At 46.5% G+C, this 26,380-nt stretch overlaps 1 protein-coding gene across 5 annotated transcripts in view; it reads left to right on the top strand.

The window, feature by feature from the left end:
* CIT (citron rho-interacting serine/threonine kinase) overlaps nucleotides 1-26,380 on the top strand; it is a 168,422-nt gene that overhangs the window by 63,286 nt on the left and 78,756 nt on the right. For all 5 annotated transcript variants that reach the window (XM_082355799.1, XM_082355798.1, XM_082355797.1 and 2 more), the window contains 3 exons: nucleotides 3,197-3,380; nucleotides 24,044-24,149; nucleotides 25,046-25,189. In XM_082355799.1, coding sequence (XP_082211925.1) covers nucleotides 3,197-3,380; nucleotides 24,044-24,149; nucleotides 25,046-25,189 — 434 coding nt within the window. The remainder of the gene's footprint in view (nucleotides 1-3,196; nucleotides 3,381-24,043; nucleotides 24,150-25,045; nucleotides 25,190-26,380) is intronic.

The raw sequence follows: 26,380 nt of genomic DNA, 5'->3' as shown, positions 1-26,380 counted from the left end.
TACATCTGCCAGTGCCCTAAGGGATCCTGGACCAATATTGCTGATAATTTCTTGGCTTATAGTTCCCTCACCATGTAGGATACTGTAAACGCAGACACCCTACCTGGGGCTACAGTTTTAATAGCTGACCTGTTTCTCTTCTAAAGGGCCCTGGACAAGGGTGAGCATCCATCACTTTCTCTTAGGTTGAGGATTTCCACTTCCCCCACTTCTCTTTGGCTTGAGGCTGTGGCTCTTTTCCCTGCCCAAATGTGGCCCCTAGAAGCCCCTCTTTTCAGAGTTTCCCATTGTACCCAACTGACTACCTGTCTAGAGGCCCTGACATTCTTAGCTTTTCATCTGTCCTGTGAGTATCTCGCTTATTAGCAGCTGGGGCATTTCATGTTGACTTCTCCTCCCTCTTACTGAAGACTACCTGGCCCTTTGTCTAATCTCCACTACATGGGCTAGCCTTGAGTGTGATGGAGTTTTAAAGAGCGATCTTATTTTATAGTGCGGAATTTCTCAGTCATGATTATTTCACAGAGGGTGGCCCCTGCCCCTATGTTAATCAGACTCCTCACTCAGAAATGGAATTCTGTTTCAGTCTCCCAAAGATAAATTAGTATATAGTGGAAAGGGAATTAAACTTCTGCTAAGAATGAAATGATATGATTGACACAAACATCCACGTGAGTGTGTCTGTGTCTTGTGCAGGAAAGAAGAATACTCAACACAGACTCTGCTGTATCTCACTAGCCTTCTAACTGCAGGATCTGTCATAAACATCTGTCATGTGGGCAATAACAGCAGCAGGTAGTCTTTTTTTTTTTTTTAAATCGATCTTTATTGGAGTATAATTGCTTCACAATACTGTTTCTGTTGCACAACAAAGCAAATCAGCCATATGCATACAAATGTCCCCATATCCCCTCCCTCTTGAGCCTCCCTCCCATCCTCCCTATCCCACCCCTCTAGGTCATCGCAAAGCACGGAGCTGATCTCCCTGTGCTATGCTGCTGCTTCCCACCAGCCAACTATTTTACATTCCGTAGTGTAAATATGTCGATGCTACTCTCACTTCGCCCCAGCTTCTCCCTCCCACCCCAAGTCCTCAAGTCCATTCTCTATGTCTACCTCTTTATTCCTACTCTAATAGCAGGTAGTCTTTATGGAGTGTTTACTGTATGCTAAGAACTGTACCAGTAAGCACTTTATATAGATTTCTTTCATTTAAACCTCCCAGCAGTCCTTTGAGGAAATTATCTATATGTTGAAACTGAGGCTCAGAGAGGTTAAGGCACTTTCCCAAGGTCACAGTGCTGGTAAGTGGTGGAGCTGTGGTTTGAACCCACTTAGTCAAAGTTGGCACCACCAGCCATGATGCTTCCATATTAATATCATCTGCAAATCTCTCTCCATACATTTCCTCAGTCTTTACCTGAGTTTCCTTATTTTGGGATGGGAAACTTCTCTTTTTTATCCTCATGAAGTATAATTTCCATTAAAAGGTGTTTTTTTTTTCTTTTTTGCTTTAAAAAAAAAGGTATTGGGTAATTGAAATCCGATTGGATTTGAGCCCATGTTGATGGAAAGTACACATGGGAGGTGGGCTGAAGCATTCAATGTAATTTTTCTTTCCATCAAGTAATTTTTAACATGTTACGCAAGTAGATTCTGACACTAACAGGGAAGATTTAAATTCTCTTGAGAGCTTCGAGGTGTTAAATAATTTTCGGGAAGTGTACGTTTTACGTTTTTCAGTCTCCTGCCACATCTCAATGCACCTGAGTTCTGAGAATGTTCTTTTTTGCATTTCCCGGGAGCTGCCAGACCTCCTCATTCTGGCTTCATCTCCTCCCGCTCCACATCCCTTCACCTTTGTCTCCTTCCTGATGCTGCCTGCTGCTTCCGATGTTGTTGTTGTCATTGGGGAACTTTGGAAACAGCCAGATTCTTTGGAGTCTGTAAGCGGAAAACAGACTGCTGCTCCTATCTGGCACACAGCTTTTGTCCAGAAAGCAAAGAGTTAAAAAAGAAGCCTGGGCTGGGAAGGGCTGTGACAACTGTCCTAGGGGGCGCTCTCAAGAGCTCTGGCCGTGACTCATGCTGCTCTGTCACTCAGATCAGCACTGGCCCCTGCCACGCAGGTGGCCAGGTGGGGTTACCCCCAGACCACGCACGCACAGAGTGGGGAGCATGAAGCCTGCACTGCGGGGGGTGTGATGCCCGGCTCTCCAGCTCACCCGGCCCACCTGCCACAGACGCCTCAGCCCGCAGCCATGGTAACGCTTCTGGCTGGCTACACCCCTGGGAGCCCACCACAGTGAGTGGCTTCCTGGTGACGATGAACAAGTGTCCAACTCCCTGACCGAGAGAGCTTAGTAGGTCCGCAGGAAGTGGAGAAGATGTAAGACGTCCCTAGCCAGGAGTCATGCCTTAATGAGGTAGGACGCAGCCATCCATCCACACCATCAGTGCACAGGGGTGCCGTACATCATCGGGAAGAACTTTATCTGGCTGGCATTTCATTATGCTGATTAAACTGCGGCGGATTCAGGGGGCATGATCGAGCTGGGGAGGAGGGATAATGAGCAAAAAAAAAAAAAAAAAGTGGTACATAAGTGCTCCGAGTATACTCATCCGGATATGAATGGGCTGGACTGCAGTGCTATCCTAACGCGAGTTACATGCCTCCCAAACCCTCTCTCCTGTTCTTTCCTCTCACTCCAGTTAATCCACGAAATGTAGAAATTCCATCTTATCCCAGTGATTTGCACTAAATATTAATAATTTGGACCTGTCTCGTAGAGGAAATAAATAGGTTTAGGTCATCTGGTACACCAGCACCAGCCATCTGATGCTCTGTAACATCATTCTGGAAATATCAGGAACGAGTGGCTTGCTCAGACGAGTTCCCCAAGTGCTTTTCGTTCTACCAAGTGACCTGTTTGAGTTTACCCTTCAGTTTACCCCAGCAGGGAAGGCAGCCCGTCTGCGGGTTGGTGGCCATGTTGGCAGGGAAGGGGTTAATCTCTTGTTGCTGTAAGAGCCGAGCAGAGGCTGGGTCTGCCTGTGTGTGAGCTAGATTGAAAGCAGGCGCTGCAGTGCCATCGGGAACGCTGAAGGAGTGAGACGATTTTCTTCTCCGCAACAGTGTTGAATCCGGCTGAATTTTTCTCCCCCCCCCCACCCCTTCTTGTTTTTCTTTAACCAGCTCCTCCCCCCTTCGTTCCCACCCTCAAGTCTGATGATGACACCTCCAATTTTGATGAACCAGAGAAGAATTCGTGGGTTTCATCCTCTCCGTGCCAGCTGAACCCCTCAGGTTTCTCAGGAGAAGAACTGCCGTTTGTGGGGTTTTCGTATAGCAAGGCACTGGGAATTCTTGGTAGATCTGAGTAAGTGAAATTTTGACTTTTCTAAGGGACCTGCATTGATGCAAGGCATAGAGCCCAAAGGTGGCGGCGGTGGCAGTGGCCGTGGCAGGCTGGGGGGAGTGCGGTGGAGGAAAGCTGTTAATCAGCTTGCGTTTGGAAAGCAGTTGACCTGGTTGGGCTTTGGGAGGGGTGGACTGTTCATATTCTCATTTTGCTGTGTTTAAGGTACCCCTTCCTGTCCATAGCATCGTAATTGTCAATCGGGTACTTTGGGTTAGTTTTTCAGTCTTTGGTCTTCTTTAGGGGGGAGGAGACAGTGGGAGATACCTAGCAGTGCAGATCCTCGGTGAAGGGAGGAACGTGCGGGGTTAAGATGAACTGTCTATCTATTTTTCCATCTGTGTATCCCTCTATCTGTCAGGTGGGTGGGTGGAGGTTGCTCTCTTGGCAGTGTTAAAAGAATCCTAAAATCCGTTTCTCACGAGCTAAAGGTTTCCCGATGGGGTTACCTGAGCTGCAAGTGGCTGTACCAGAGCTCTAACGGAGAGATGGTACTCGGCTCGGCTCAAAGTCTGCTGCGAGATTGGGGAATCCGGCAGCTGAGCCTCTGAGCCGGCAAAGCACTGGCAGCCAGAGAGAGCCCCGTTACTGTGAGCCAGCAGGAGGGAGTATGATGTAGCCGAGTCATTGATTCACAGAAACTGGGCTTCACAAGGGAAAAAACAAACCGGGAGACTAGAAAATGGAAGTATAAATATTACTGTAAACCTCTTGACATGATCAGTCTTTCTCCATTCTTGAAAAAGCTAAAGAAAAACGCATTAGTATGGCACTTGGGACTTGGGGATGGGGTTGGGCGGGGGGAGGTCCCTGGCTTCCAGCCTCCTGGAATTTCTCTAAAATGCAGTAGCCTCTGTGGATGTCAGAGCTCAGTGTCTTGCTTCGTTCTCCTGATCCTATGACATTCTGCGTTCAGAGTTTCGAGTTCCCTGGGAAGGTCTTGGACTGGCTGTGTTATTCCCCCAATGCCCCAGCTCCCTTGCTTGGAGGCTCTCGGGGTAATGTTGGGTGATCGGTCGCTGCCCACTTAGAAAACGAGCAGAATTTGATCTTCTCTTGGCAGCATTTAGTCCTGATTTGTTGTGCTCGTAACTCAGATATTGATTTGAGGGAATGTCACGTAGGTTCTTGGATAGTGTCTCCCCATGGGTGCTATTTTGACAGTAATGTTCCTGGAAAGATTTCAGACAGCTGGGGGGAACTGGGCACTTGATGGGAGGTAAGGCTGTGGGCTGCGATAGAATTTGAGAGAGCTGCTTGTGTTGCAAGAGACCGAGGGGACCCTTCTTTCCTCTCTCCCTGGGGGCTGGGATTAAAATTGGGGGTTGGATTTTGGTGGTGTTGGCTGTACCTTTCGGGCTAATTTGCTCTGCATCCCCAAAGCAATCTGGATAATGGGAGGAGAGGCAGAAAGCTCACTAGCTGTTGAATGTGCCATCAGATGGATTTGAAATGGCCCAGGAGGGCTGGGAGGTTTTGTACCAGCATCGAAGAGCAGGGCAGAATTGGAGGCCCAACGTTAAAGGATGCATGGTTAGTGGGCAGCTTAACCTTGACACACACAGCACAGTGAAGGTCACCTGTCGGACTGGACGGCGGTGCGTGGAGAGTTCTAGTTCTGGTTAGCAGTGGGCTAGCTGGCTCAGAATGAAAGCTTGCTTGGGGTGCTAATCAGTGATCTGAAAAACCAGGAAGGACGTGAGGGAATAAGATTTCAGGGGCAAAGGCAGAATGATGTGAGGGCTCTCAGGCATTGCAATTAATCTGAAGCAGTGTGTGATTAATTGCTTATTTTTCAGGAAGACTGTGATTGCATCTTTCTGCTTCTCACAGAAAGCTCAGGGAGCCCTCCGCCTCTCAGTATTAAGGCCCAGGCACTCGATAAATATTTGTTGTTTTAATTTACTCATGATCCTTTTCCCCTAGATTGTGTTTATATTGCTCACTGTATTTGAAGATACACTGTTTTACCTTTGGTAGTTCAAAATATATCTCTAGAGCATGAAATGAGCTTCTGTTCATGACCCGACAGAATGCTTAAGATTCTCACAAAAAAGAAAAAAAAGTCCATGCAAACAAAACTGTGTATTTCTTATGTGGAAGATGGAATTGAAGTATTCCTGTTTTTGGGTGGGAGAGCTTTAATTGCCCTTTCCATGACAATTTGGGGTTGGAATCAGAACGATTTCCTTTCATCTTATATCTTACAATGTGATCTCGCTGTTGGATTTGTTTATTCTGCCAGGGACAGCCCTATGGGTGAAACCTCCACCATCATTTTGGAAATTCACCCCACCTGTTGGATGTAGGTGACCCTGGACGTATTGGATCATCATCATTTAGAAATTCAATAGAAAAGATGCAGTGATGAAATCACTTAGAAGCCCCTGCAGTTTTGTAAACATATAGTTACAAAATTCATTTGGAGGTTGGGGGGGAATGTTCTGGGGCGCCACCGTCGCCACCAGGGACCTGATATTTCTGAGTTTCTACTTCTCCCCTCCCTGTTTCAGCATCACAGGTTTTTATTTACACACATTGATTACCTGTACTGTTACTCACTCTTCACACCACCGAGGAGATTGCAGATGCTGCTGTACTGCGTTGGGAAAAACTGACCCCAGATCTGTTACTAGTGAAAAGAATGAAATGTTCAGAGGTGGAGCTGAATGAAAGAGGAATTTTCACAGAGACTGGCAGTGAGAATGATTTTAATTGTTGCATTTGCTCATCACTTTTTAGGATTCTTTTTTGGGACCCCAGACTATTTTTAAGCCAGCCATTGAGTGCGTCATTTTAGGTTTCACAAGAATCTTCATCTCAGCATTCTATGTCTGAGGTGTAGTGGGAATTCCTTGCAGCTGGAGTTGGAGGGCACGGGAGAGATCCTACAGAACTAGTTTTGGTCGTCTTTGGGGTGGGATGATGGCAAAGTTAGTGCAAATCTGGTGCCTTTTTCTTTTTAACCAACAATAACCCAAACTAAATCCCTAAGCTCTGAATGCCTGGGTGTTGCTCTGGGCCTCTGCTGGCTGAAATTTCACACTGGTGGGAGAGTAACAGAAATCAGTGTGTTAAAAGTTTAAAAATATAATGGATCCCAGCTCTCCTCCGTCCTCTCTCAGCGTGGGGTACATTTTTTTTTAGGTCCCTCTCCTTCTTCCTAGAAGCAGTGCGTCTCTGCAAACCTTCAGTATAAACTCTAGAAGGAAAAAGCCATTTGGTTTTGTATTTTGTGTTAGTTTTTACGCATGCTGGTTTTATGCTTCTGGAGACGCTGGAAATCTTAGAGGACCAATGGGATTTCGATGAGACTGGAATCTGTGGGATGACAGTGTCTGAACAGGCTATATTTAGCCCCCCTGTTGGGGGCTTTCTCTTTTGAGTCAGGGCTTTTTCCTTTCCTTTTGGGTGGATCTGAAAATTTATTCTTGGAACCAGCCATCCAAACACTGTGACTGTGGAAGAGTGAAAAATGGCTTCCACCAATGCCTTTCCAGATTTTCAGAGAACCAGTTTCGGATGCCTCTTCCTTGCTCTACTGAGGCCTCTTTGCATGTCAGTTTCCTCAACTGCAAGGTGAGGTAATAATGATACTTGCCTCTTAGGGCTGTTTTGAGGATTATATGAAATATGTAAAGCACTTGGTCTAGTCCCTGGCACGTGGAAAAGTCACATGGAATGTCCACTGTTATTATTTTTGTTATTACCACTACACTAGTCTCTATATGCATGGTGTCCTTCTATATATTTGAAGAAGATATGGAAAGAACTCAGCAATAATTAAATGGTCCAAAGTCATGCCAGACCAGAAACCCAGCTTCCCAGGCCCTGAGAACTCTCTGCTAGTGATGCTTGAACATCCTGACCCACCACAAGTTAATATGCAACCTCCAGATCCCTGCAGGTTAAAGGTGGTTGTTGGGTGGAGTGGACTGGGGGCCAGAATTTGAAGGCCCAGTCCCAGAATGGGTTCCTTCCCATCCAGTTAAACAAGTATACGTGTGAAATACTTCATGGGACACAAAGCAAACACCCTGACTGCAGAATATCATGTAAACATTGGATATCTAAGTGCCTTAGGAGAGTTGGGAGAGGAAGGCAAAAAATCTGACATGGGGGCACTTAATGGGTAATGCCAATTCCCAGTTCTTGCCAAAGTACAGTGATCATCTTTGTTGGAATATCTGTCTGTTTCCCCACGTCGGCTGTGATCTCAAAGGCAGGGCTGGGTCTTATTCATCCTGGTTTTCCTGGAGCACAGGACATTATCGACCCTCAGAAAATACATGTGTTGGAACTGAGTTTATAAGTGGACTAATGGAAGGTAGAATATTTGCCTCAGCTTCTTAGAAGACAGTGGATTGGGATGAGTGGAGAGGCACATAGAATTTCAGGTGGGCAGGGAGATAAGAGCAGCTTATCCTTGCAGGGTACCGACTCTGTACCAGGCTCTGGTCCAATCACTTTACACAGGTTAACTCACTTAAACTGCACAACAGCCCCCAAGGAAGGTACCGTCGTCATTCCCATTTTACAAGTGAGGAAACGGAGGTGCAGAGAGAGACTAAGCAACTTGCCCAAGGTCACACGGCTCCCGGCGGCTCAGCCAGGACTTGAACCCAGGCAAGTTGGCTCCAGGGTCTCTTAGCCACTGTGCTAGGCTGCCAAATAAATGCCACAGGCAAGAGAAATGGGGACATTTACGTGGGGTCCCCAGGTTCACGTGCTTTTCAGAACCAGAGGCCCATCATGGGCAGTGACTGAGCAGTGGGGTGGGGCAGGGTGGGATGAGAGCTGACGGGCGGTGGAAAGGCTGGGCTTTGTTTTCAACCTCTGCGAGTTTATTGAGTAGGTAGACTGTGTAGCTCTTGGATGTTTCTGACTTCTTCCTCTTTTCATTTAGAGGCTCTCGCTTTGTGTGTGTGTGTACACGAACACATGCATACGCACTCTCTCCCCGAGAGTTTTCATTTGCTTGAGTGTAAGCTTGGCGAGGACAGGGGACTGCATTGACCTTGCCCTCCACTCTCCCTTCAGGCTTATCATAGACAAGCCACTCAGTAAGCACTGGGTGAATCGATTCAAATCATTTTTATGGCCACAGCTCTCAATTTGTTGACGATTCTGAGACCCGTGTCTGTTCACATCTACGTTTTGTACTTCGCTGCTTCCCGCCATCCGTGCCGGGAGGACTTATTCCAGCGGAAGATGGCCTGAACTCTCCCATCAGTCCTTCTTACTTTTCACTGAAATACTTGGAGGTGGGGGGGTGATCTTCCCTTAAAAACTCTGTTCCTTTCCACCTCCAGCCCAAGGCTGTCTGTCATTGTGCACACTGCCTACAGATCCCGATGGCAAACAGCCTCACCTGTGTTTTGATTGTTTGAACAGTAGCAGAATCTGCTCTGGTTCACAAAGGTATGCATCGTCTGTACCTCCCAGATCAGTTACAAAACCTTCCCCCAGCTCCTGCCCGTGGACACTGCCCTAAAGTGCCCCGTGCTGTTTCCACTCCACGGTCATCCCGACCAGGTGCCTAAGACTCGCCTGCGTGTATTTTGTGGGGTTTTCTCCTCTTGCTCAATTTCTTCTCTCTCTAAGTCAGGCACATCTTGTTCTTCTTGCCTTATTCTGTTCTCTATTTAGACTGTGCGTGCTTGCCTGGCAGGACCATTCTGCCGCCTTCATTTGTCTTAAAGACACCTTTAGGAAATCTAATCCAAACGATACCAGCCCAGTCCTGAAGATTACGCTCCAGAAGATCTGTCGAGTGCATTTTTTTGCTGGTCTACACACGCTGATTTGCATGGTTGCCTCGGATCCCTTAAGAAGACAGTAATTGACTAAATGGTGGTGGATGTTCCCAATCTTGGTGCCAGTTTGGCAAGTGTCCCTTCCCCTAAGTGAATTTCTCTCGGTTCTCTCTGTTTTACTTGTCTTGAGTCTCCTGACCTCTCTCACCTTCCTTTCTCTGACGAACTTCCTGAAAGAATAGCCTACCCTCAATGCCTCTTTTCCAACCTCTCCAACTCTATGGAAACCACTGTCTCAGAAGCCACGGATTCCACCCAACCACTGTGTTTAGTGGTTGCCACCCCACCACATGATACCATTAGTTGTCACGTGTGTCTTGAAACTTTCTTCTTTCTTCTCTTCCACGTTATGGAAACTTGGTTTTCCCTCCTTCCTCTCTGACTGCCGTTCTCCCTCTTCCCTGTCTGTTTCAGGCCGCCCTTGAGATGTTGCACCATCCCCTAAAGCTCCACCTTAGTTGTTTTTTTAAGCCTGTTCTGGGTGACCTCATTCCGTTGACTGTAACTCTCACTTCCCCATGGCCTTCCTTCCATTGTGCCCTGTTCATCATCACCAGAATGTCCTACCAGCGTCTCTCCATCCCTGTTCCCAACACAGACTCACTTGCTCACTCAGTAAGCCACTCGGTGCCAGTTTAGTTTTCCTCATTTCATTTAAGAAACCACCACTTTCTCTACCTTTCTAGGCAAGAAAACGGAGTCATCTTAAACTATTTTTCATCTCCCCCACCATCTCATCAGTTGCCGAGTTTTCAAAGTTGTGCCTCTTGTGTCTATGCCCGGTTTTCTGTCCTCACCACTAACCCTCATTGAGTTTTGGACTACTGCAGTAGCCTCCTGACTGATTCATCTGCCTCCAGTTTTCCCCGGTCTAATCCATTCTCTACAGAGGGTGGAATTCTCCCAAAGCACATGTTGGATGATGTCATTTTCCTGCTCAGCCCTTCAGTAGCATCACGATGTGCAGAGAATTAATGACCACTCCTGAGCTTGGTGTTCAAGCCTGGTGTGCCAAGACCCCAGCCTGCTTTCTCACTCACCCCTCCTCCTTGTACCCTACGTCTGGCCCATCTGCTCAACGCTCATTGATGTTGGGGATGGTGTCTTCCACCCTTTGCATGCAGCGGGGCCTTGCCTCTGGCAGGCCTTCAATGAACATTTGTCAAATTGAATTAGAAGTAGCCAGGGATTATTCCAATTCTTCTGCACAGTTTATACAGCTGCTCATGGACGCTGTCGTCTATTGAGTACTTGCTGTGCGCCCAGAACTGTGCCGAAGGCCCCTTCACATGCGTTGTCTCATTAAGTCGTCACAATCTCACTGTAACTGTATGAGGTAGCTGGTATTATCCTCATTTTACAGAGGAGGACACCGAGGCTCAGCGAGGTTAGGTTACTTTCCTGAGATTTTGCAGGTAGTAACAGATCTGAGACTTAGACCCATAGCCTGGACCACTACACTGCCCTGCCTCTAACAATCCTGACTCTGCTAGACTGTGCAGGATCGACGGACTAGCCTAATAATAAAGGCGAAAAGAGATGACTTTACTGAGAACTCACTGTACCAGACACTATTCTAAGGGCTTGATGAACATTCTCATTTAATCCCAGCGGTAACCTGTTGTTTTACAGATAAGGAAATTGATCAAGAAGCTTGGGTTACTTCTTTTTTTTTTTTTTAAGGAACATTTATTTATTTATTGGCTGCGTTGGGTCTTCTTTGCTGCACGCGGGCTTTCTCTAGTTGCGGCTAGCGGGGGCTTCTCTTCGTTGCAGTGCGCAGGCGGTGGCTTCTCTTGTTGTGGAGCACGGGCTCTAGGAGTGCAGGCTTCAGTAGTTGTGGCACGTGGGCTCAGTAGTTGTGGCTCGCGGGCTCTAGAGCGCAGGCTCAGTAGTTGTGGCGCACGGGCTTAGCTGCTCCATGGCATGTGGGATCTTCCTGGACCAGGGCTCAAACCCGTGTCCCCTGCATTGGCAGGCGGATTCTTAACCACTGCGCCACCAGGGAAGCACGCTTGGGTTACTTCTTAAGTTCACTCACCGTGCGTGTGGCAGAGGATGGCCAACTTTTCCAGCTTTTAACTTTAGAGCTGATACAAGCATTCTTTGTTTTGGGGGACGGAATGCTGCACACTCGTTGCAAGTCTAGGCTTTGGGACCAGGTAGATGTAGGTTCAAGTCAAGGCTCCCTGCCTCACTAGCTGTGCGAACAAGGCATTTGACCTCTCAGCATCACTTCCCTTACGTATAAAGTGGAGGTTATTCGTGCCAATCGCTGGGTTTATTGTGGGGTCACGCAGAGCATGTAGTGTTAGTGCCAGGAGCAGAGTGAGTGTTCATTTGATATTTGTTGTTACTTAGGGGTGAAGATGGGCCCAGGGGTGCTTTTGAGTCTCTTTTCTTCCCCGCTCCTCTTTATAAAGACATCTTGCTGGTTTCTGCCCATTGAGAGAATCAGGCTCCATGGGGGTGCCTGACAGATTTCCTAATGTCTCTATCCAATTTTTTACTCAGAATGGAGTCTGTGATATGTTGGTTGGCTATACCTTCTGTAAAACACACTGCAGGCTCCTGGTAGGACCTAGTTCCAGCAGGGTCTGGAACTCGGTGCTGGGGGAGGTGGACGTGCGCTGTGGCCAGCCTGGAGGTCACGCACTCCCACCCACCCTCCAGTGCTTGAGCGTCCCCTGGATGGGACAGCGTGTGTGTCATCGTGACAGTGCCATCCAGAACCAATACTGAGCATTTCCCGTGTGAGGGCCAGAGCGCTTGCTCAAGTCAGCATTGATTCAACTCACTTCTTATTTTGGATCTCTTTGTCCCACTGTGACCTTTAAACTGAGACTGCCTGGGGCACAGAAGTGCTTGGCACATTCATTCATTCGTTCATTGAACAAACATGTAGTTGTAAGCCTTGTGGCATGACTGAGCAAGATAGATAAGGTCTCTGCCTTCGGGAAGCTAACATTCTGTGCAGGGAGACAGAGGATAAGTAAGTTCATGGGTAAGACATTTTTCAGATGGTGGGAAGTGCTCTGAAGAAATCTGAACCTGGGTGGGCAATGGCTGGGAACCAGCACTTTAGTCCCTGAGGCCAGCACTAGCCCATGGGTGTCCAGTGGGTGTCCAGAAAGCACGTTGGAGTAGCCAGAGCTTCCGGATGCACAGGGGAAGTGGTCCGAGAAGAGGAAGGCAGGGCCTTTGGTTTTGAATTTTGCTCTATTTGCAATGAGCAGGAAGCCTTTGCAGGATTTTGAGTAGGGACGTGGAGGGTCTGGTTCTCATGGTACAGAGGGGCCCTCTGATCACGGTGTGGTGGACAGCAGGATGACAAGAGTTGGCTTCAGGGAGACAGGTTAAGTTACTGCAGCCATCCAGGCAAGAGGTGGTGGTATACCAGTGAAATTAACCTGCGAAGCTAGACACTGGCTTAGAGGTGGGGACTGTATTAGAAATCATGTAACTATACTTTTAGTAATAGAGTGAGTTTTAATAAATGATTCTTGAGTCATTCCAAAGCATATGTTCTAATTCAGCTGGAGACCACTGCTCTGTGTGTGTGCGTGTATGTCGTGTGTGTGTGGGTTGGCAAGGAGGTGCCCCAAAGCTAGCTAGATTCAGAAGCTTTTTAGAAGAGCGGTAATTTTGGGGTAGTTGTCCCCCCTTACCTTCTGGGAACACGTCCCAAGACCCCCAATGGATGCTTGAAACAGCGTGTAGTGCTGAACCCTCTCTATATACTTTTTCCCTATACATACATACATACCTATGATAAAGTTTAATTTTTTTTTTTAGAAATTCACGGTCATTTATTTATTTATTTATTTATTTATTTATTTATTTATTTATTTATTTATTTATTTATGACTGTGTTGAGTCTTCGTTTCTGTGCGAGGGCTTTCTCTAGTTGCGGCAAGTGGGGACCACTCTTCATCGCGGTGCGCGGGCCTCTCACCATCGCGGCCTCTCTTGTTGTGGAGCACAGGCTCCAGACGCGCAGGCTCAGTAATTGTGGCTCACGGGCCCAGTTGCTCCGTGGCATGTGGGATCTTCCCAGACCAGGGCTCGAACCCGTGTCCCCTGCATTGGCAGGCAGATTCTCAACCACTGCGCCACCAGGGAAGCCCAAGTTTAATTTATAAATTAGACACAGTAAGAGGATATCAGAATTGCCGCTTCACTACTCTTGGGCTTTGGGGCCGTTATTAAGTATTATAAGGTTTACCTGAACACAGGCACTGCGATGTTTCGACAGTCAATCCGATAACTATGTTGGCTAGCTGGTAGCGTATACAGCATGGGTAGGCTGGATAAAGGGATGAATAATGTCCCAGGTGGGACAGAGCAGGGCAGCGCAAGATTTCATCATGCTGCTCAGATCGGTGCTCAATTGAAAGCTTATAAATTGTTTATTTCTAGAATTTTCCATGTAATATTTTTGGACCACAGTTGACCATGGGTAACTGAAACCATGGAAAGTGAAACTGAGAATCGAGGGGGACTACTGTATTTCCAAGTGTTCATGATGGACACCAGTGTGTATTTTTAAACAGGCTTATAAAGTTAGTTCATAAATTTCAGAATGCTCAATCTTAAAAGCCAATATATTTTTGGAACAGAATGCTGATGAGTGTTTTATTTTTTGCACCATATTACATCTTGCGCTTGCATGTATTTTTAGTGCCGTTGGCCACAATTAAGGTAGAGCTCTCAGCTGAGCTAATTTCGATTCCCTCATTTTAGCCTCCAGTATCCATTCTTGGTTATCTCAAGAATATCTGTGATTTGTGATCGATGTGATCTGTGATGTGGAGGCATGTCTTGCAGGCTTGGGGTCCTCTTCCTAAGGAAATAAATGGATGGCTTGATGCTTAAGCATGATCTTAGTTATTACCGTAGTGATAGAGAGAACTGAGCACATATACCTTCTTTTAGGTTGGAAATACAGATTGTATTCTCTTTTGATATGACGTATTCTATTGATAGCTTTATTAAGGAAATTTTTTTTTGAGTTACGGGAGTTATTTATAGACATCGAAAAAACTGCATTTTGTCATTTTTCCTTAAACGTTGAGGTTACATGTAAAAGCAATTTTTAGGTCACATCGAACACATTTTAAGAAAACGTTCTTTCTGCTGCAGCAGTAACGACCAAGCCCCACATTCCCTCTGTGTCATATACCATTACCTTTATTAATACTCTTTGGACCTCTATAATTATAAAGCACATGTGTATATCAGGAAGAGATGTTGATTTCAGAGTAAATTTTTCTAGAAAATAGAAGCTGGAAAAAAAAGGAAAACCCAAACTTGGCTTTGTGCTTGAAGAGACAGCACTGCTGTGTGTGGGTGGGTGGCTGCATGCACCCGCTGCTCCGAAGTGCCTTTTCTCTCCATGGGGACGACGGGCTGTGTATCAGAGATGTAGCCAGGAGGAGTAGGCAAGCAGTGTGTGGGCAGGCTGCATATTCTTTTATTAGCATCCTCATTGTACTGCGTCTCATCGAGCCCAGAGCATGAACCAGCCTGGACCTGTAAAATCTGTACTGTCCTATTTAACTACCCCCCTGAGCCACCAAGTGATGGAGGAAGAGTTGCTCTCGTGCATGAGTTGAGCTGCTTCTGGGGGGTGGCTGTGGACTGACCTGGCATATGGATGTTCTTGGGTACCCAGGCTGTCCCGGCCTTGGAATCGCCCTCCCAGCATTGCACGCAGCTAGTCATGGGTAGAAGTTACCTTCCCTTGCATGATCCATTTCCCCATCCTCTTTGACTTCGCTCCTCCGAGTCTCTGGGGCAGTTTTCTTGGGTTTCTTTTCTTGGGTTTGTCCGCGGCCGTCCAGCCAAAAAGTAGCAGAGTTGGGATTCCCATGACTTGATGGGTTGCAGAGCCCAACTTTGAACCAAAACCCAGCTCTCCTGCCCATCACCTGTACCCCAGTCGTCCTAATGTGGTTGATAGGAGAATGTAGAGGCCATAGGGTAAGCTGCTCCTTAGCCTCAGTGCCACAGGATAATAATACCCTCCTTAGAGGACTGTTGGAGGATTCAGTGAGGTTACCCCTAAAGTACCAAGCACAGTGCCTGACGTTGTGCTCAATAAATGGGCACTGTTCTTGATAATAAAGGTGGTGGCATTAATTCTCTCTCCTACGTTGCTACTTCTTTGAGGACAGGAATTGTGGCTTCCTTAACTTCATAGCCTCCACAGAAGAGTTTTGCAACTTGACGCTATTGACATGTTGGGCTGGATAATTCTTTTTGTGGGGGGTTGTCCTGTGGGTTGTAGAATTGTTGAGCAGCATCTCTAGCCTTTACCCACTAGATGTTAATAGCACTCCCACCCCCAGTTGTGAAAATCAGAAAAGTCTCCAGACATTGCCACCTGTCCTATGAGAGGCAAAATTGCCCCAGTTGAGAACCACTGGTCCACACATACCTCTCATGGGATCACAGGGCTTTTATATTCTCCCTGATGTATAAGGGATATATACATCATTTCTATCTATCTATCTTACACTCACTCGTAGAAGGTGGTCAGAAAATACAGGTGTACCTTGGAGTATCGCAGTATTCACTACAGTAGGGTAAATATTGCAATAAAGCAAGTCACACAGTTGTTTTTGATTTCCCAGTGCATGTAAAAGTTATGTTTATGGTATACCATAGTCTATTAAGTGTGCAATAGCATTATGTCTAAACAATGTACATTCCTTAATTAAAAAATACTTGATTGCTAAAAAATGCGAACCATCGCCTGAAACTTCAGTGAGTCATAATCTTCTTGCTGGTGCAGGGTCTTGCCTCCATGCTGATGGCTGTTGCCTGATCAGGGTCATGTTTGCTGAGGGCTGGGATGGCTGTGGCAATTTCTTAAAATAAGACCACAATGATGTCTGCTACACTGATTGACTCTTCCTTTCACAAACGATTTCTCTGTAGTGTGCAATGCTATTTGATAGCATTTTACCCATAATAGAACATCTTGCAAAACTGGAGTTAATCTGAAACCCTGCTGCTGCTTTATCAGCTAAGTTTATGTAATATTCTAAATCCTGTGTTGTCATTTCAGCAGTCTTCACAGCACCTTCACCAGGAGTAGATTCCACCTCAAGAAATCACTTTCTTTGCTCATCCGTAAGAATCAACTCCTAATCTATTAAAGCTTTATCATGAGATTCCAGCAATTCAGTTACCTCTTCAGGCTCCACTTCTAACTCTAGTTTTCTTGCTATTTCCATCACATCTGCAGTTCCTTCCTCCACTGAAGTCTTAAAACCCTCAGTGTCATCCATGAGGGTTGGAATCAACTTCTTCCAAACCTCCTGTTCATGTTGATATTTTGACATCTTCCCATGAATCACAAATGTCCTTAATGGCATCTAGAATGGTGAATCCTTTCCAGAAGATTTTCAATTCACTTTGCCCAGATCCATCAGAGGAATCACTATCTTGCTCTGGATTAGGCTTGGGCTTAAGGGAATGCTGTGACTGGTGTAATCATCTATCCAGACCATTAAAAGTTCCTTCACGTCAGCAATAAGGCTGTTTTGCTTTCTTATCATTCATGTGTTCATTGGAGGAGCACTTTTAATTTCCTTCAAGAACTTTTCCTTTGCATTCACAACTTGGCTAACTGGCCGAAGAAGCCTAGCTTTCAGCCTATCTCGGCTTTTGACATTCCTTCCTCACTGAGCTTAATCATTTCTAGCTTTTGATTTAAAGTGAGTGACCTGTGACAATTCCTTTCACTTGACCACTTAGAGACTATTGTAGGGTTATTAATTGGCCTAATTTCAGTATTGTGACTCAGGGAATAGGGAGGCCCGAGGAGAGGGAGAGAGATGGGGAATGGCTGGAAGGGGAGGCAGTCAGAACACCCACAACATTTATTAAGTTCACTGTCTTATGTGGGTGCGGTTTGTGGTGCCTCAAAACAATTACAATACTAACATCAAAGATCACAGATCACCATAACGAGTGCAGTAAGTCCCCTACCTACGAACCTTCAAGTCGCGAACTTTCAAAGATGCGAACGTGTGTTCGAACGTCCAGTCTCATAAATTAGTTCACCTGTCTGGTGTACGTTGTCACATACATGCATCCTCTACTAGTGGTTGTGCTTTTGTGTACTTTACAGTACTGTATAGAGTACAGTAGTACAGTATCTTTATTTCAAGCCCACGATGTCCAGAAGCAAGTGTAAAAGCAGCAGTGATGTAGCTGGTACTACTGTACTTTTCAAGACACTGTGCTGTAAGATTAAAAATGTTTTCTTTATTTTTTGTGTTTGTTTTTTATGTATTATTTGTGTGAAAAGTATAAACCTGTTACAGTACAGTACTACACAGCCGATTGTGTTAGTTGGGTAGCTAGGCTAACTTCGCTGGACGTACGAACAAATTGGACTTATGAACGTGCTCTTGGAACAGAACTTGTTCGTATGTAGGGGACTTACTGTATAATAATAATGAAAAAGTTTGAAATATTGTGAGAGTTACCAAAATGTGACACAGAGACAGGAAGTGAGCAAATGCTGTTGGAAAAATGGCGCCAATAGACTTGCTTGACATAGAGTTGCACAAACTTCCATTTGTAAAAATCCCAATATCTGTTAAGTTTAATAAAGCAAAACATAGTAAAACAAGGTATGCCCGTATCTGTTGAAGTTTGAGAATTTTGAGAACAAAGGAGAATTCTGGCAACTCTTTTTTTCTTTTTAAATTTATTTTATTTATTTATTTTTGGCTGTGTCAGGTCTTTGTTGCTGTGCATGGGCTTTCTCTAGTTGTAGCAAGCAGGGGCTACTCTTCGTTGTGGTGCAAGGCTTCTCATTGCGGTGGCTTCTCTTGTTGCAGAGCACGGGCTCTAGGTGCGCGGGCTTCAGTAGTTGTGGCATGTGGGCTTAGTAGTTGCGGCTCACAGGCTCTAGAGCGCAGGCTCAGTAGTTGTGGTGCACGGGTTTAGTTGCTCCACGGCATGTAGGATCTTCCCAGATCAGGGCTCGAACTTGTGTCCCCTGCATTGGCAGACGGATTCTCAACCACTGTGCCACCAGGGAAGCCCTGGCAACTCTTTCTTAAGTTAGCAGGTAGACTCTGTCCCATTTCAGGGTCAACAGAAATAGTTTTTTTGCAGCAATTCCGTGCCCATCACCAGTAGCTTTAGAGTTACAACCAGTTACAGGATTTTTTGTACTTTCCTTCTCTTAAAGAAACAATAGCATCAGCTCTTTAAATATTACCACCCTTGATGAAATGGTACTTTTCAGGATGATTTTAGACCAGCAGAGTTGCTACTTGAAGAGGACAGGGCTGTATTTGGTAGTAGTCCGGTGGCTCTGAGGCCAGCTTTGGATCAAACCTCTCAAGCTATGATTTACATCGCAGTTAATTCTAGAATAGTACAGATGTCAGCAATAATTTGCTCTTGCTTTCAAAGTCAGAAGGACGGATAATGCAAATCCTATAAAAAATAAGTAAGTTGTGATAATATTTCATAATATCTACTGGGGGGGAATCTGTTCATTCAAGAAGTACATATTGAGAGCTTACTTATCATTGACACTCGTGATTGAATTGGCCTAAGTGTCTACATGAAAAATAAATAGAATACAAATACGTCAAGTTGAGCCATACCTGTCTCTAGTATATTTCTTTTATAGAAATTCATGGAAATGGTATATTTTAGTTGACTTATTAAAATTGAGGGGGTAGGAATAGTCTTTAATCAGTGTTTGAAATTTGTACATTTTCTTGAAATTCATAGCTCACCATGATTAACTTCAAAATTGTGTTTCCACTGAAAGAGTGACCAAAAGGCACCAGTTAAATGGCCTGACCAAAGTGCCACCTGGAACCAAATGCTGGGGGCGGTCATACTGTGAGTTTTAAATGCCTGGACCTTAAATCACATGTACTTTGTTCTAATTAGCACCATGGTTCTCAAGCCTGTTTGTACATTAGAATCACCTGGGAGCTTAATAAAAATGGTGTTACCCAGGCCCCACTCCCAGCCTTTCTGTCTCTGATTTAATTGGTCTGGTTGGGCCCTGGATATCAGTTTTTTTTTTTTAACTTTAGTTTTTTTAGAACAGTTTTAGGCTCACAGCAATACTAGCAAGAGGTACAGAGATTTCCCGCATGCCCCCTGCCCCCCACTCATGCACAGCCTCCCGCGTTATCAACAGCCCCCCCAGAGGGGTGCCTTTGTTACGATCACTGAACCTCCTCCCTATTTAGGGTTCACTCTTGGTGGTGTACATTCTGTGAGTTAGGACAATGGTATGATAATGTGTATCCACCATTATAGTGTCACACGAGTGTTTTCACTGGCTGACATGGGTAAATTTTAAAAAGCTCTTCAAGTGATTCTAATCTGTAGCCGATCTGAAGACCAGAGTCGTTCTAGAAATCTGCAGTGACCTTTCCCCCTTCTGTCCTCATCCCCCAGCCTCATCCTCCAATCCCATTACTGTTTACAGGATTGTTGCTACAACCTGGGTTTAGTCACAGCAAACTTACCGTAGCTTTTTAAAGATAAATTTATTTATTTTTGGCTGCGTTGGGTCTTCGTTGCTGCACGCGGGCCTTCTCTACTTGCGGCGAGCGGGGACTACTCTTCGTTGCGGTGCGCAGGCTTCTCATTGCGGTGGCTTCTCTTGTTGCGGAGCACGGGCTCTAGGCGCGTGGGCTTCAGTAGTTGTGGCTCGTAGGCTCTAGAGCGCAGGCTCAGTAGTTGTGGCGTACGGGCTTAGTTGCTCCGCGGCATGTGGGATCTTCCCGGACCAGGGCTCGAACCCGTGACCCCTGCATTGGCAGGCGGATTCTCAACCACTGTGCCACCAGGGAAGCCCCCAGCTTTTTTTTTTTAGATGTAACTTTTATTTATTCTAAAAAAAAAAAAAAAGATTTCTTTAGCACCTTTATTCTGAAGAGACTTAATTGCCATACTTAGAACTTCTAAACAGTGAACATTTGTCAAGCATCAAAATAGCAGAATGAGGGAGTTGGACTCCGGTGACGGGGAGGGGCTGGTGCATCGTCTCCTGCGGGTGCCAGTGGATGGGGGCTGCGCATCTCCCTGATTCTGGGCCCCGTTAACAGGTGACCTAGAAAGGCTTTTTTTGGGTGAATAAGCAATGGGCTTTGTACCCACAGGAGCGCACTTTACACCCCTCGAGCCTGCCCTCCACGTGTCATCAAGTTTTGAGAGCCACCTCCCATCCCATCATCATGCACCCATGTAATCGTTCTTCTCCAAGGGTGCTGGTTTTGTGCTCGGGCCCAGAGAGCCATGGCCCCTCTTGTCATCCCTGACTCGTGTCAGTGTGGGTGACTCCTGATGACTGAAGGACCGGGGACCCGGTCTGTGGATCATCCCTCCCTCCTTGGGTGGTCGGGTCTTCTCTAGCCCACCCACCAGAATAACATCGGGAATAAAGGAAATAGCGAAGGCAACTCAAGGCCGTGCCAAGCAACCCATTTCATCTCAGGTTATAAAAAAAAAATATGTGTTTGTATGTGTTTTGACTAGATTTAGGTAGAAAATAGGCCAGTGAGAGGAGCAGAACTTGGTTAAAATTTTTAGCCCAAAGTGAGATTTTAAAAAAAGATTTATTTCTGGATTTCAGTCCCTGGTGCCCATTTCTGTGAATAATCAACATTTGTTCTAATGTGAATAATAGCATGGAGCAAATTCAGCCCCTTGAGTTTCACTATTTCTTTCTTTCTTTCTTTTTTTAAAAATATTTATTTATTTACTTGGCTGCGTCGGGTCTTAGTTGCGGCGCGTGGGCTTAGTCGCCCCGTGGCATGTGGGATCTTAGTTCCCCGACCAGGGATCGAACCTGTGTCCCCTGCACTGGAAGGCGGATTCTTAACCACTGGATCACCAGGGAAGTCCCACGTTTCACTGTTTCAAGCAAGGGTTTTAGGCCTGCGAGGCATGTGCTGCTCACACAGTTGCAAGGGTAATGATGATAGAAACCACAATGATAGTAGTGACGGTTGACATTTATTGAACCCTCATGATGTGCCAGGCACTGTGATAAGGACTTCCCATGGGTTATCTCACTTAATCCTCATAAGCACTCTTGGAAGTAGGTTGAGAATTATCCCCATTTTACAGATGAGGAAATCGAGGCTCACAGAGTGAGTGAGTGGCAAGGTCAGATTTTGAACAGAGCTGCATGACTCTGGGTGTTGACTCACTTGGCTGCCCTACAGTATGTGTGTTGGGAGCTGTCACTGGGGTACAGCGAGCCAGCACCATCACGCCACCCCTTGTCACTGGGCTGGGAGCTGTGGGGAGAGAGCCCTGAGCTGCTGCAGGGAACTGACCTCTTTTAGGCAGGGAAGTAGTCTGGGGCAGTGGAAAGCAGAACTTTCACCTGCTGGTAGGGTGCCAGTGCTCTCTGACAACCAGCTCCTGCAACCCCGTTACTAAGGTAACAAAAATCGGACAGTGGGGCAGCGGTGGGCTCTGCCACATGCCCTCCGTGCAGAAGAACCTTTGTTGGCTATTTCTGTAGCTCTGCCCTTCACCAGTCCCAGTGTTCATGCCCAGGCTGCCAACCACTGAGGGAAGCTGCCCTGGATGAGAACTGTTATCTCCACCCATAATTTTTTTTTTTTAAAACAGATTAAAACAAACAAACAACATTATTTATTTATTTATTTTGGCTGTGCTGGGTCCTAGTTGTGGCCCACGGGATCTTCGTTGCGGCATGCAGGATCTTTAGTTGCGGCATGCGGAGTTCTTGGTTGTAGCATGCGTGCGGGATCTAGTTCCCCGACCAGGGATCAAGCCTGGGCCCCCTGCATTGGGAGCGTGGAGTCTTACCCACTGGACCACCAGGGAAGTCCCTCCACCCGTGATTAGCTGCTTTTAGGAATGAGGCAGGGTGTGTGAGTTATGTGTATGTTTGTGGGTAAGTACGTCCTTGTGGAGAGAGCATCCTTCTAGCCCATTCTCAGGAGGTCACGCTACATTATTTTTATGATACTATCCTGAGTGTTATATCAGGTGCATCGTCAGTCTCTCTACCCCAGCTCTCTATTGGGACCAACAGAAACCATTCATTAACTGGCAGGTTGCTTAAGCTCTCTGGGCCTCAGTTTCCTCATCTATAAAATGAGAATAATGTCTCATAGAGTCGTTGTGGGGAATAAAGAGTTAAAACATGCCTCGCTTTAGGACAGAACTGTGCATATAGAATCGGTGCTCAGTAAGTGTATGAGTCTCCTCTGGCTGCTGTAACAAGTGACCACAAATTTAGTGGCTTATAACAACACAGATTTATTACTTTATATGTCAGAAGTCCAAGATGGATTTTACTGGGCTGGAAGCAAGGTCTACAAGGCTGCACCCTCTGGAGCCTCTAGGAAAGAATCAGTTTCCTTGCCTTTTTCAGCTTCTAGAGGCCACCCAGTTTCCTTGGCTTTGGCCCCTTCCCCCGTTTCCACAGCCAACGGTGTAGCATCTTCCAGCCTCCCTCTGACTGTGACCCTACTTCTGTCATCACCTCTCCTCTAGTCCTCTGCTTCCATCTTAAGAGGACCCTTGTGGTTACGCTGGACCCCCCACCCCCACCCCATGTAATCCAGGATAGTCTTGCCATCTCAAAATCCTTAACGTAATCACATCTGCGAAGTCCCCTTTGCCACATGGGGTGACAGATCCACAGGTTCCAGAGATTAGGATGTGGACATCTTGGTGGAGGGACATTATTCAGCCAACATAATTAGTGTTAGCTGTTTCTGTAAAATGAAACAGAACCAAACTGACTAGCTTGGGGATGGAATAAACAACAATTTGGTCAATATAGTTAACTGATACCATTGGGCACTTGATGTGTTAGCTCAGTCCTGCGTCAAGACCTTGGCGTTATCCACCCCCTCCCTGGAGCTTGTTTCCTTCCAGAGCTTTGGAGGGTCAGCGCCTTCTCAGCCTTCAGGTGTCAGCTCAGATGTCACCGCACAGAGAAGCAGGCCCCTGATCCATTTCCTCTGCCATAGCACATCACCCCATTTCCTTCTTTGGCATCATCTGTAACCTTTTAGTTTGTGTGTCTGCCTGATGCATTCTGCGTGCCCTCTGAGAATGTCAGCTCCAGGAGGGCAGAGACCGTGTCTGTCTTGACCACTGCTCTTCCAGTGCCTGGAGCAGGGTAGGTGCACAGTACACATCCGTTGAGTGAGTAAGTGAATAAAGCCGTATCAGCACAAATGCCATGTGCTTAATGCCCACGCTCTCCTGTTGTGGTAGGTCCTTTTATTATCGTTCTACCTCCTAGAAATGGAAACAGAGGCTCAGGGAGGCTGAATCATTGCCTCAGGTCAACGGTGACTAAATTTACACTCAGGCTCTCCTGCTTCCAGAGTTCTTGGTCCTGTCCACCTCTCTGCCTCATGGCCTTGATGTTATTAGAAGCTGCTTGAGCCAGCTCTGTTGATGGCCAAGGATGCTGCCAGGTCTTGTGGTCTCTGCCACAGTTTTTCTTTTTTTTTTTTTTTTTTAATTTATTTTATCGAAGTATAGTTGATTTACAATGTTGTGTTAATTTCTGCTGTATGGCAAAGTGACTCAGTTACCCATATATATACATTCCTTTACATATTCTTTTCCATTACGGTTTATCACAGGGTATTGAATACATTCCCCTGCTCTATACAGCAGGACCTTGTTGTTTATCCATTCTGTACGTAATAGTTTGCATCTGCTAATCCCAAACTCTGCCGCAGTTTCTGAATGCAGCTTTTCAGGCCCACCCACCCGCCGCCTTGACATTGGTTTTCTTCCATCCAGGTCTGTTGTGTCAAGTCTGGACTCCCCTGCCAAGACTAGCTCCATGGAAAAGAAACTTCTCATCAAAAGCAAAGAGCTGCAAGACTCCCAGGACAAGTGTCACAAGGTATTTATTTCTGCAGCCGGCCTCCCTCCTTGCTGCAGGAGCCTCCCGTCAATATATGCCAAGGGATCCGCCCGGGGCCGCCGCTGGCACCCAGCCACCTGATCCTTCCCGCGCTGAAGTCGCGCCTCCGGCAGCTCAGAGGGAGATGAATTCGGGCCTTGACGCTGCCGTAAATCCTTTAAATCTTAACCAGAGGAGGCCCTGGATATAAAGCGGCCAGTTCCTCAGCATGACCCAGCTAGATGTCTGCGTCTTCTGGCAGGTGGCGTGGGTCCTCACCTGTGGCCGAGATGCATCCCATCTGCTTTGAGTGATGCGAAGTCTCTCTTCCTAGTCTTTAAAAACTCCTGCTTATGTAACTGCGGCCACTGTGTTGATTTTGCTCAACGTCTCTTAACGCTCACTGTTTCTGCCCAGGGGCAGCTCTCTGGAAGCTCATAAGAGTCACTTCTTGCCTGGGACTCCTAAGAGTGCAGACGAATCCGTATCTCCTTGCCCTGTCCTGGATTTGTCCTCTAGATCTTTGCAAGGAGATGGGGGGGATCAAGATGGATTTGGGATAAAATTAAACTGACGTCTGCAAAAAAACCAAACCAAACCCAAAAAAAGCAAACAGGTGAAAAAAATGGTGATTGTGGCTTCCTCGCTCACTGGGTTAGAGAAGTGACCGAGTGTGAACCCAGCCTTGCATGACAGGAGTGACTTAGCATTGGTGACTGTCCTTACGAAGACCTGTGCGCTCCCAGGCGAAGAAACCATGGTATTTCCATCCCAACCTTTTGGCGAGTTAGCGCCAGCCGGGACCACCAGGTGGTCTCGGAGGCGGCTTGAGATGCAATTGCTCCTGACGAAGCCCCGCCCCGGGCCTTTTTAACGTGTCGCTGTGTTTATTTCAGATGGAGCAGGAAATGACCCGGTTACATCGGAGAGTGTCAGAGGTGGAGGCTGTGCTTAGTCAGAAGGAGGTGGAGCTGAAGGCCTCTGAGACTCAGAGATCCCTCCTGGAGCAGGACCTTGCTACCTACATCACAGAGTGCAGTGTGAGCCTTCCCCCCAAAGCCCCCTTCCCTCGGAGCGGGCGCTTCCCGTCGTGTGTGTCTCATCCTGTTTCATGACAGCATCATGAGGCACATCACAGCCAGGGGCAGAGAGGAGAGAGAGGGAGGACGCACGAGCAAGACCTGTGATGTGCAGAGTAGCGGGAGCCAGGCGTGAGGGCCCAGAGGCATGAGATCAGGCTCAGAAAGTCCAGGTAGGAGCCTGGAGACGGGCATAGACGGCGTTGCAGAGGGTCTCAGCGTCTCCCATCCCAACCTCTCTGCTCCACCTCGTGTCCAGCACAATCAGCCTCAGGAACCAAGCTCCCAAATAAGTGCAAGAAAATGTATTTTGAATCTGTCCCAAATCAATATTCCATTGCCTAGAACCAGCGTAGCAACAAGAAAACTCAGCCTTTAAAACCCAGACCCTCTGTCATTTTTTACCATGTGACTTTTTTTTTTTCCTCTCCTTCACAAGAGTGGACTGTCTTCTCCATTGTCTCGTTAAAAATTTTCATTCAGGTGTTTTTTAATGTACAGTCTTAACAAGTTGAATCACACATTTTTCAAGTGTTTTTTTCACAAGGGAGAGGAAATCTATAGAACGTGGCTGATTAAGAATAACTGCTATGTTTCCATTCCAGATTTGGCCTCCTTTCAGTGGTGGGTGAAGTTATTCAGCTTTGTATTTCAGATCTATATTTAAGTGTCACTGAAGCATTGAGGGAACCTTTTGGATGAAAGGTGTCCAGGAAACGTAAGCCAGGAGGTGGAAATAGTTTGCTTGGAGTCTTAAATGGCACCTGGGCAGAGCATGAAGTCATTGCTACTTTGAAAGAGGGATATATACTTGACAGTCCTCGAATAACTGCTATTCCAGAAAAGACTTTGTAGCCACCCCAATGATGGTTTCATGGCTAAGGGATCTTATTAGTTTTTGGTCCTGAACATACAAGTAAGTATCTGCTAGGGCAGGTAGGAAACAGGTGGATGCAGTTTCAGGCTGGATCCATAAGGTCACAAGGTTTGAGATGATGTTTCTTGAACCAAGGGGTTTTACAGGATGAAACCTGGAATCAGCGACTCACCGGAAGTTGTCGACTTTGGTCCGTCACCTGAAACCATCTTGGTGTCTGCGAAGCAGCCTGCAGCTCCCTTAATGAATCTTTTCAAACAGAGCAGGATCCACAG

Source organism: Balaenoptera borealis (genome assembly GCF_965194805.1).
Source record: "Balaenoptera borealis genome assembly, chromosome: 14".
In the NCBI taxonomy this organism is placed as follows: domain Eukaryota; kingdom Metazoa; phylum Chordata; class Mammalia; order Artiodactyla; family Balaenopteridae; genus Balaenoptera; species Balaenoptera borealis.
Note: the sequence above shows the minus strand (reverse complement) of the source record. Positions and strands in the feature narration are given on the sequence as shown.